Source organism: Sciurus carolinensis, chromosome 10, assembly GCF_902686445.1.
Source record: "Sciurus carolinensis chromosome 10, mSciCar1.2, whole genome shotgun sequence".
NCBI lineage: Eukaryota > Metazoa > Chordata > Mammalia > Rodentia > Sciuridae > Sciurus > Sciurus carolinensis.
In genome coordinates, this window is record NC_062222.1 from 120,261,680 (window position 1) to 120,274,055 (window position 12,376).

Here is a 12,376-nt window from a genome sequence, read left to right on the forward strand (position 1 = left end):
CTGGAATATGAAAGACTTCTAATAAAGTATTATTTATAATAGAAGAATATAAGATGATTTAAATATCTCATTAGGGGAGATTACTTAATTAAATTATAGTTAATTCATATGATAAAATATAGACCAATAAGCTTCCATTCATATAATGGCTATGAAAAATGTTTACAACATTATTCTCAAAATTAAAATTAAAAGAAGTTCTGGGAGTGTAGCTCATGGTAAAGTATCCCTGAGTTCAATCCCAGTACCCCCCCAAAAAAAAGATCAAAAAAAAGTATAGTAACAATATGGTTAATGCTATGTGAGGGTATGGTAGATAAATTGTAAATTTATTCTTTGGTAATGTTTTGTTATTTTTCTAATACTATACATTTTTCTGGAAAGACTAATAATAACTTAAAAATATTTTTAACTCAGACTCTGAGGGAAAGAAACCACCAAGAATCCAGTGGAGGAGATTATATGACAGAACACCCTGATATCTAGGGAAGACAACAGGAGCTGGTAACTGATGGCTGGTAAAATGGATTGAGGTACGAGGCCAAACGACTTTTCTTAAACAGTAAATATTGAATCGATAGAAATAGCAAAGGTATTTGTTTTAAAAAATGAGAGATTTAAGAAAGATTCAACAATGCTGAACGTACATTAGTATAGAACAGCACAACTTTAGCCTAAATAAAAACTTAATATTGCATGACAGTTCCCAAACACAGAAAACAGCAAGTGGAGAAGAAACTGGATATATGGATAACAGAAAAGAGAAAATAATAGAAATGTGGAAACTATAACTAACAAGATAACTATAAAAATAATATTAAATTAAAGAAAAATATCTCGGTATGACTAAGAAAAGAACAAATTCAGCAATAGTTCTTAAGAAAACAGGATGTGATAATCTATTACAAAGTTATCCAAATAAAAATTACATGAAATTCCAGTCCTTAAGTAACCACGTGCTAAGCACTATCTTATTGATGACAGAGCAGTTAGGGATAGAATTAATTTGCAGTTGGTTTGTGGTAGGTAGCTCTATTCTTATCTCCAGGGATACCTGCAAGTCTGGTAATGTGACCCCTTAGGCAAGATGAGAAAAAATATACTAACTAATCATATGTAATGGGCTATTTAATGTCCACAATTCCCCTGGAAACATTCCATATCTGCTTGCTTATGTTATATATTGAAAATTTATGCACGTGATTTAACCTGTGGGGACATAAAAGACCTCTTGAAAAACTTGTGCCTTGATTTTAACAGACCAAGATATCCCTCATGATATTGCTATTTTATATACTGAATAACAAAGCACATGGTACGCAACTAACAAAGAACTGTGGAACTCTGCTGGAAGTGTGAATCTCTTTGTGTATGCTCTTTGCTGCAAGAAAGCCTTATATGAGTGACCCTATGAAGGCCTGTGTTGCTGTCAATTACTTGACACTATGTAATTGTTATAACAATGAACAAAACAGAATGAAAACCTCCATCTAGTGGATCTTCCATTGTAATGGTAGAAGACAGTCAATAGGCAAAATAAAGAAACAGTAGGCTATATGATGATAAATGCTGTGGAGAAAAAGCTGGAAAGGCATAAAGAAATTCAACTGGGGAAATCAGGGGGTGCTGTGCTGACATGAGGAATGAAGGAATAAGCAGGGAGGTATTTGGGAGGAAGTCAAAGGAAAGCAATGAGGCTAAAGTGGCTGGAGTAGAACAAATTAGGAGGAAAAGTAATGGGAAATAAACTCAGAGGGGTCATGGGGCATCAGATTAAATAGGGTATTTTGGGCCACTGTCATGACTTTGGATTTTATGTACAATGAGATGAGAAGCCAGAAGAGTAACCAGTTCTGAATTGCATTTAAATGTCTCCCTCTGGAAGTGGTACTAAGAACAGATTCTAGGTGGAGAAGGGTGGAAGTCCAAATGAAAATGATAGTAGCCTAGAGGTGGCAGTGGTAGTGATGCTAAGAACTGAATAGTCTGTGGATATCATTTTGAAGGTAAAACTGATAGGATTACATGTAAGATCCAGGAGAAAGAGTAGAATCAAAGATGGGTAGATTAAAATAATGAGTTCCCACTGCCTACTGAAAGTTTCACTTGGATGTTTGCAATACTTCTCAAACTTAACTATACTCATCTACTAATGGATATGTCCCTCCTTCTGTGTTCTCCATCCTAGGGAAGAAAACTCTGCCCAACTACCCAATCTATACAATGGGAGGCATTATTGTTTCTTTTTCTCATAGTCCCATATCTAATCAGTTCCCAAATCCTCCTTAAAATCTCCTTCGAATCTGTTAAAATTCTTTCCATTTCCAATGCTGTTCTTTTAGTTTGAACCCTCACCTTTCCTGGACTCCTAGAACAGGGAAGAGATAAAAAAGGAAAAGATGTGTTGAATACCTGTATGTGCAAATAGCAGGCTACATGATTTATAATCACTATTTTTTAAAATAAAAATCTTCCTACTTAATTTATCTGCCTATAATCTTTCTATATTCCAATATATTTTCAAGGAGCAATTTCCTAATAACTCTGATGCCATTCCACTCTTTCAGTGACTCTGGGGCATTTTACAGGGTGATTTCTCTGCCTGGAGATGTTCTTACATTAACATTTCTCTCACATTCTTCCTTCATCTGTTTATGTATATTTATCCAATAGTACCTACCTCAAGAAAATCCTTAGGTGCGTAAACAGGTCGGAAAAGGCTTAAATCTAGAATAAGATAGATTAAAACAAAATTTCAGTTAATACATGAAGTCTTAATAGTAAAACTTAGTAGTATTTGTTTCTGTGCAACTAGATTAATTCAAACCCCTGCTGAGTATTATTTGTCATACATTGCTTTAAATATTGGAAGGAAAAAAATGAATACAATCTCTCTCCTTTCAACCTAAATGGAACATTAAAAAAAAAATAAGTCTCCTAAAATTGCCATTGTAATATACAGGTATTCTATGGGAATTCTCAAAATACTTGGGATATAAACAACACATTCTTATTGAATTCCTCTAGTTATATTGAGCTGTTTCCCCTTTTGAATTCTAATTGTGCACTACTTCCACTATTATGGCACTTATTTCTTACCTAATTGCCCCCACCCCACTTTTTGTAAAGCAGTAGAAGGAGGACAGGAGAATGAATATGTATTTGTCTGTCTGTACAGTTATAGGCATCCATTTATCATAATAAATGAAGTAGTTTTTATACAATTTTTATCTTAATGGGATCTCATGAAATAGAAAGGAAACCAATAGAAAAGAGGAAGGGGATGGAGAAAAGGGATGGGGAAGTACAAGAGAATGACATCTAAAAAATTATGCTATGTCTAAGCACAAACATACCTCAAGGAATACAGTATTTATATGCAATCATAATGCACTAAATTAAAATAATAATAAAAATAAAAGGAGAATCAGTAGAATAGAGCAAGCAGATGAGGGTGAGGGAGAGAGAAGAGGGAAAGAGAATGAGACCTATCAAATTACATGCTTATACAAATATGACATAATGAATTCTACTAATATGTATAATTATAAAGCACCAACAAAAACCAGAATTTTTTTTAACTTAATTAAAAGACAAGCATCTTGGGAATCAGTAAATTTTGTTTACTCTTTTGTAAAAATGTATTAAAATGCTGCTTTAAAAAAGGATAATCAATTTAAATAGCCTCAAAATAATGAAGAACACGGATCAAAGCTAGGAATTCTTAAAATGCAAAGGAGAAGTTTAAGCAAACAAAATAAATGACAGGAAATCAGTGGGGAGGACAAGTTGTTATCCTTCCAAAAGTACTGTTTATTATATTATTCTGGAATCACAGTGAGTGAGGAAAACAATTCTTTTCCCACTACCCTATTTTTTAAAATATATTTTTAGTTGTAGATGGACAAATACCTTTATTTTATTTAATTATTTTTATGTGGTGCTGAGGAGTGAACCCAATGCCTCACGCATGCTAGGTGAGCACTCTACCACTGAGCCACAAGCCCAGCCCTGTCCCTCTACTCCATTTTGAAGAAAATTCTTCATGTACCTGGTTCATCAGTTCCCATCTCATTCCATTTATTTAGAAGTTCTTTTTGTTCTCCAACTGGTCTCTAAAAAAGGTAATTTTTAGATTGGGTTTTATTTTTGAAACTTAGCTATATAGTTTAAAAACAATAATCAATAACTTATTTAAAAATTTATAATCTCCCATAACAGAAGGAAAAACAATCTTATTAAATATGGCAACATTTTTTTGAATTACACTTAATTATTTAACTATTACATTATATCTAATCTCAAGGTGCTAATGAGTCCACAAAAAGAAGGTAAATGATCTGTACTGGCCAGTAAATTTCACAAATAAAAACTGCTCCTCAGCCACGTACTACATCTCTTACCCCATCCAGCAATCTCAGAAATGCATCGCAAGGGGGACTGGCCAAGAGAGTGTGACTGTGAGTCAGTAGCATCATCTTCCTATATGAAAGACAGTATATTATACAATACTACATATTTAGACAGTTTTTCATATAAATTTATTCTTTTTTTTACACCATCTTTCTGGTGCCTTCAGTGGCTTGTCGTGGGATATTATCAAAAGTATGTCCACTATATCTGTTCAAACAGGGATAAATAGTAGGTAGGGAGAATAAAATGAAGGGAAACATATTCTCTTATTTGTGGGCAGCTATGTAGAATCTAAAATGTGCCACATGACTTTTTTCTCCTTTCCCATATCTACCCCATCAAAGCTTGGAGTAACAGATTAATATTGAGTATTAGATCTAAGGGGAAATCTAGTTCTGCAAAGAGATGACAAATTGTTTTTTTCATTTCATGTACAACTACCTATTATAAGATCATACTATTCTTGAACTCCATCTCTAATTCAAGGAATATGGCTACCGTGCTGAATTAGCCAAAATTAAGGAGATGAAAAGCAATTAAAATCTTTAAAGTGTGCTCATAATTTTACAGCTAAATGTCTAAATAATCTAAAGTATAAATTATATATTTCTATTTATTCTCAAAAAAATTTGTTAGAATAATTATTAAAGCATTCATAATAGAAATCTATATAGAATATACCCATTTACAGATTTCTATTTCAAAACAAGCTAATATACAAATTAAAAAAGGAATAATGTGCCTCACAGTTACATAATTTCATGATTCTTTTCAGAAGTTAATTCACAATAAAATAAGCATAAAAATGTTAAAAGTACCTTTCGTGCCAATGGGATACTCAGTTCAGTGCACATACTATTTAAACTCTTCAAAATTCTTTTTTCCCAACTTCCCTAAAATATAAGGAATAATCTATTACTGTTTGCTCATTCTTTTATGTTGTTTTTCGTTAACAATGCTGGAAACTAATCAAAAAATATTAAAGTTATTATGAATTACATAAATAGTAAGACTGGTTGAGATTGTTATCCTTACTCATAAGTTCACTCAACAAATATTGATTACTGCTTACTATGTGCCAGATAACCCTTAGGACTGTGAATTAAGCAGTGTTAGAACTCAGATATTAAACATTTCCCAAAGTATTCAAGACTTAGCCCCCAGGCTGGCACTATTGTGAAGTGGTACAACCTTTGAGAGGTGGGGCCTAGTGGTAGGTCCTTAGGTAAGTGGGTCATGGCCCTGTTGGGGATTGTGGAACCCCTCACTTTTGCTTCCTGGATATGGATATTTCATTCTGCCATATGCAACATGTTCTCCAGCAATCCTCCTAGAAACCTAAAAGCAGAGTCCACTCAATCATGGACTGAACCTCTGTAACCATGTACCAAAATAAAACTTTTATCTTTATAAGTTAGTTATCTGAGTTTTTTTTATTATAGTGATGGAAAGCTAACATAATAGTGACTAACAGAAAGTCTCCATCCTCAAAGAACAGACATTCTAGTTGAGAATGGAAATGAGGATAGATTAAAAAATGCCAGTAAGTTATATGATAATAAATATCATATTAGGAAAAAATGCAGATAATAAAAAAGTAAGTGTATTTTGTGAATGTATGATACTTATGAATTCCATTAATAACCTATTAAAATAAAATTTTACAGCTATTAACACTGTAAATACATGACATTTTTCTATACATGACATTTCACCCTTAAATACTGCATATTCTTAAAGACCTTTGTCTGCAAACCACAATACTATTATCGCTCCTAAAATATAAAGACAATATTTCATAATATTGTCTAATATTTAGTCCATATTCAAAATTTTACAGTTGTCCCAAACACATCTTAGGGTTTTTTAAACCCAGTATCCATTCAACCCCTAACCTTAACATTAAAATTGTAAAGTACGTTTTAAATGATTTATCACAGTTCTCCTAAATGTATATTCCACTGTACTAAGAATTTCAATTTACCAATTTACATTTAACATTAGATATAATACCTAGTGAAAACAGTTAAATGCAAAAGTTATGCAGGAAAGAAATCAGACATCAGAAGAAAGTTCTAAATGGCAAGAGTGGAGAAATAGCTATAAATTTACTTGTGCTTACATATATTATTTTATTAAATATATGAAATGTGTTTCATTATCCTCATTTTACAAATGAGGGAACTTGTAAAAGGTAACACATGAGGACAGAATAAGAAAGACTATTGAGAACTGTAGAAATGCTGATAAAATCTTTATCAATCTTTTCTCTGCTCCACAAGAGAAACAGAAACTAAGACAAAATTCACAACAAAAGAACACAACTAAAAATTAGGGAAGACAAGAGGAAATGATGTTCAATGTAGAAAACCTGGGATTTTTACAGCTAGAATGAGAGTAAATGAAACATAATATCTAACTTTTCAAATAATGAAAAGTCATTGATTTGACAATATTTATTGGACACCAATTAAATACATACCCCTAAACATTAATAAAACAGCATTTCTTTCACTAAGAAACACATTGCTTTTTTGGTGGAGGTGAGAGGAGATAGACTGATACACAAATAACAAGAGAGGAGTTGCAAAAGGTTCCTAAGAATTATACCAGTCCATATGCCATAAACCACAGAAAGAACATAAAAGAATGAAAAGAAACTAGATATAACAAAACTAAAACTGCTGGTTGTCAATGGAACACATACCACTTTCTTGAAAATCCTTTTTAAAATAATAAAAGAAAAGAGATCCCAGTGGTTGGCCATGTCTTCTCCATTCCCTGTCCCATATCTATAAGATAATGAAAAGGTGGTCAAGGTTTTTACAAGGAACTCCTTGCAAGAATCTCAGTAAGAAGGTCAGAGAAGTCATTTTCATCAAAGTCTGGGGTGATCAGAGGCGTCACTTCCACAGACATCAGAAACAGGAATAAGATTTCCTGACAATAAGGGGAAATCCAAGATGAAGAAGCAAGTGACTGCTTTCAAGCTATTTCATCCTTTAGGTTCCCTCAAGAACTCAAATTGTAATTAAGAGGCTTCATTCATGCCTTTATTCACTTACTGACTCACTCACTGACTAACATATTGAATACCTACCAAGCACAAAACTAGGACTAGTGAGTAAGTTATAAAGAACATATGACCATTTTATACGAGAAAAAAAAAAAAGCTTTCCAACAAGTAGAAAGTTTTAACCACAATAAGACTTAACTCAGAGAAATCACGTATTCCCCGGCTCCAGATATCATCAAGCAAAAGATCAGAGAGGAACACATTCCAGAGTTCGGAAAGGATAAATTTGAAGGATCACTCAACTACAGTTTAAGCTAGTTAATTCTGCTTGGGTCCTATCTGTAGAGTCAAAGAAATAAGTCCTGAGTTTCAAAAAGCAAGGCTTAAAGGGAAAAAAAAGATTATTCATGATATCACCGAAATAAAAATGTTAGGCATGCACACTGGTGTATTACTTGGTAGGCTGAGACGCGAGGATCATGAGTTCAAGGTTGACCTGAGCAACTGAGAGAGATGCTGTCTCAAAATAAAATAAAATGGCTGGAGAGTTAGCTCTGTGGTAGAGCACCCCTGAATTCAATTCCCCAGTACCATGTACAAACAAAGAAAATAAAAAGAAAAATTTCAATATACACTTAGCACTAAAGTACTGTTTTTTACCCAGATTTACAAAATAAAGACAAAGTTTTAAAATGTTATATAAAAGGAAACTGAAAGGCTTTTTACATTTAAAATGTTTAAACAGAAAGACATTTAGCTTTTACCCAAATATATATTGCCCCTAAATTAAATCATTAATGCCTTAAATCAGTTTCCCTAAAAATTGGAATCTATAGAATTGACTCAAAGAATTTCAGGTATTTTATAAATAAGTAATTTCTAAACTATGAAAGGGAAAGATTTATAAAAGAATCATAATTATATTAAAATCTTTTAAATATTTTTATTAGTACACAGGACAGTTTAAGACAGCAGAGACTGACAATGTGGAAAGGGAAGCTGGGGACAGACAGTAAAAATTCTTAATTGCTGAGCTTTGAAGAAGGAATTTCATTTGTTAGGCAATTGGGACTCACTGAAGATTTACTAAAAGGCAGTGAGATAAGTTATAAGAGTTCATCTGCTTATAATTAAAGTTAATAGTATTGAGAGTATATAAGGAGATGGGGAGAGAAGATAGATTGAAAGTTGAAAAGTATAAGAATAATGAGGATTAAATGAAAGCACAATGGCTGAAAAAAGTAAGCAGTCAACAGAAATCAACAGTACTATCATCATCATCATCATCATCATTGTAATCATCATCAATACATGGAAATGAATAGAAAGAGCAGACTTAGACTATGAGACTACAGAAAATAATTTATAGAATTTAGTGGCTATTGGCATAAGGGAAACAGATCAAAGGTATTTTAGTCTGAATTATTGTAATAATGATGGTGATCTATTAATAGCAGTAGGGAGTCAGGAAGAGGTGCTCATTTTAAGAACATGATAAGCTCAGTTTTAGAAATGTCAAGCTTAATTTCACAGAAGAAATGTACAATGGATAGTTTATTTCAGAGGAATGGAGCCAAAGGAGATATGGCAGTAAAGAAGAGGGAAGCTGTGGAAACTGAATGAAACGACCTGAATATTCATAATAAAGTAAATGGCAGATGTTAAAAATGAGTGAGACAGTGATGAATGGGAGCCACCCAGGCATGGGAAGGTTTTGGAAAATCTAAACAGAAAGTAATATTAAATAAAGAATTAAAAAGCATTAGCAGGCAGCACAAAGAATCCACTGAAAGTTTAAAAAAAAAAAAAACCTGTGAATTTAGACTAATGATTAACACAGAATTATGTGATTTTCCCCTAAAGTAGTCACTAGTTTGGGAGAAAACTAGAAAACAGAAGTGGCCTTAGGGTGAGGAATAGAACAGACAAAATAGAGTAAGAGATTATGAAGTGCAAGAGAGAACATGATGGAATGAATGGCACTGTGAAGTCCAGACTAAATAGCTTTCCTTCAGAGGACAGAACTGCTCAAGAGAACAGGAGAGTAAAGAACTGGATGCCCCATGGGGAACAAACACAGGAAGATGGTCATACACTAACTGGTAGAAGAGATAATTCATATGACCACATGGGCTATACACAGAGACTTCCATCCAAAGAGTACAATGTAGAAAGAGGAGAGGGAAATTGCAGTGAATAAAACTCACAAATACTACCTCAGCCATGTGATCAAAGCATCCAAAATGGTTAAAGAATCAATTCAACCAACATAATTGAGAGTGTTCTGTGGGCTAGGCATTATGCTAGTTGCTGAGTGTAAAAAGCACAGTCACTGCTCTTTAATGAATAATTTAGTGCAGGGGTTGGCAGACCTTCTATAAAAAGGCAAATAGTAAATATTTTAGGCTTTGCAGGCCACAAGGTCACAATTACAACTACTTAACTCTGCTATTTTGTAAAAGCAACTATAGACAATATGCAAATGAATGAATGTAACTATTTTCCAGTAACTTGTATTAATTCCTATAATTTTCTTGCACCATTCTTCTTTGTTAATTTATTTACTTATTATTTCTTCCATCTATAGCTTATTATAACTTTCCAAATATACATAAAAGGTGAAAATAATATTTCAGTGTACATTCATATACACAAGACATAAATTCTACCATTAACATTTTACAATTCTTACTTTCTCATGTTTCTAACCATCTATCCATTGCTCTTTGCACTTAACAATTAATTCATCTTATTTTTGCATGCATTTCAAAATAAGTTGCAGATATAAGAATACTATCCCCCCAATACTTCAACATGCATCATTAACTGGAGTTCAATATTTTTGGCTCATTTGTGTTTCTTTTGGGGTAAAATGTACATAAAGCAAAATGCCACACATAAGGGTGCCATTCCATGAGGTCTAGCAAATATATAACACATGCACAACCTAAATCATTACCAAGACATTGGACATTTCTGTCACTCACAGAAAATTCCCTTGTATTTCTTCCAGTAAATCTCTACCCTCCAACTCTCAGAGGCAATAATTTTTGTTTCCACTATGAATATTTTCCCCATTCTAGAACCTCATATCAATGGGAAAATACAGTATATATCCTCTAAGTAAAAGTTTCTTGTACCCAACTTGTTTTAGGATTCATGGATACACTGATACAGTATTGATACATTCACTGATACATTATTATTATTATTTATTTATTATTTTAAAGATTATGATCTTTAATCATAGTCAATTATGTGAAAGATACAGTTATTTATTCTTCCAACTGATGAACAGCCGGGCCATTTCCAGTTTGGAGCTCATATGAATAAAGCTTCTATGAAAGTTCTTCAACAAATCTTTTTGTGGTCACTTGCTTTCCTTTAATTTGGGTAAATATCCAGGAAGGGAATTTTTGTGTCATAAAAGACACGATGTCTATTTTCATAAGAAATTGTCAAACTTTTTCTAAAGCAGTACCATGGGAGTGTGCCATTTTACACAACCACCAACAGAGTATAAGAATCTGGGTTACTCCATAATCCCACCACCGTCTGTCTTGTCAGTCTTCAGTTGTGGCCACTTGGTTGGTTGTGCAGGGTAGTATTTTTTGTTATTACTTTTAGTTTGGTTTTTCAATCTTTAAAAAGGTTTTTAAAATCCCTAGCTTGCCAGGACTATAAAAATAGGAGGCAGACTGAATTTAGGCCACAGACTAATCCTCTATCTACTGGATGAGTCTGAAAAGAAGAGAGGAGGACCATACATACACACAAACCAGACTTTGTTTCTTTTATTTAATATGTTGAAACTGATAGTTTATATTGTTGGGGGAATTCCAAAGAATATTTAAGTCCAACTTTCTTAGTTTTAATTTCTTGAATTTAAATCCTTACAACAAAAGACTATGCAATTCTTTCTTTCACACATTTTTAACTACTATGCTTTGACAAATCAATAAATATTATCTGACCCTAAGAGATACTACCTTGAAAAAGAAATAGATATTTCCTCAAATATCTCCATGTTTTTCTTTACATCGCCTCCTTTCACCATCTAATTTTGAGGGTTTTTAAATGAAAATAAAAGTTGAAAAATAAAAATCTACCTATCATCCACTGTTGTGGAACATGGTAACTCAAAACAGCAGAAAATTTTCAAGAGCAGAAGAATCATGAGGATAATTTTTGAAACTGAGTGATGCATTCATGGGAATTCTTTAGAGTATATTTGAAATTTTTCATAATAAAAAGTTTTAAAAGTTGAATTCTGAGGCCATGCTAGACAGTGAAGTCTGACTCTGACTGTGATGTCCGGGGAGCACCTCAGCAGTGGCTATCAGAGCCCTACAGAGCATGGAGAGGGAGAAGGTGGCTCAGGAATAAGCCAAAGGGAGGTGGACCAGGCTGTGCCCAGTGAAAGACAGATAAGAAAGTTGGGAAATGTGATAAAGTTTATTGCATTCTATCTTAACAGATTTTTATAGTTTTCTGTTTAAATTATTTTACTTTATCCTTTTGAAGTGATTCTCAGTTATTGCCAACCCATTAGTATGTGACAACTTGCTGTAAGAACAAACATATTTCAAATACAGCACCAGTAACTCTACTTCAAAGGTTGATATTTTAAGAGGATACTAGTTCATTTGTATTTTATTTTTTTAGTATCACAGAACTTGACAACTACATTTCATGATCATTTCATCACATTTTAAAAGGCCAGTAAATACATTTTTCCCCCTTCTATTCAGCTTTTTTTCAGGATTACTAGAGTAAAATAGGCATGATCCTTAGTTACTGAAAACAAAAAGGAAGACTATGCATGTACTATTAACATCACTTTAGTGGTTCTACCCTGTCTTTCATAAATGAATAACATATATTTCTGATATCAATGAAAATTTTACTCTGTATCACATAACTCAGCATGGAAAAATAAAATTAAAA

At 32.9% G+C, this 12,376-nt stretch overlaps 1 protein-coding gene across 4 annotated transcripts in view; it reads right to left on the reverse strand.

The window, feature by feature from the left end:
- Positions 1 to 12,376, reverse strand: part of Tbc1d19 (TBC1 domain family member 19) — a 129,111-nt gene that overhangs the window by 82,181 nt on the left and 34,554 nt on the right. For 2 of the 4 annotated variants that reach the window (XM_047566818.1, XM_047566817.1), the window contains exons 2-5: positions 5,232 to 5,306; positions 4,404 to 4,482; positions 4,052 to 4,115; positions 2,681 to 2,727 (exon numbers count right to left, since the gene is read on the reverse strand). In XM_047566818.1, the coding sequence (XP_047422774.1) occupies positions 2,681 to 2,727; positions 4,052 to 4,115; positions 4,404 to 4,478 (186 nt within the window). In that variant the 5' untranslated portion in view covers positions 4,479 to 4,482; positions 5,232 to 5,306. The remainder of the gene's footprint in view (positions 1 to 2,680; positions 2,728 to 4,051; positions 4,116 to 4,403; positions 4,483 to 5,231; positions 5,307 to 12,376) is intronic. The other 2 variants (XM_047566816.1, XM_047566815.1) reach the window with 1 other exon arrangement.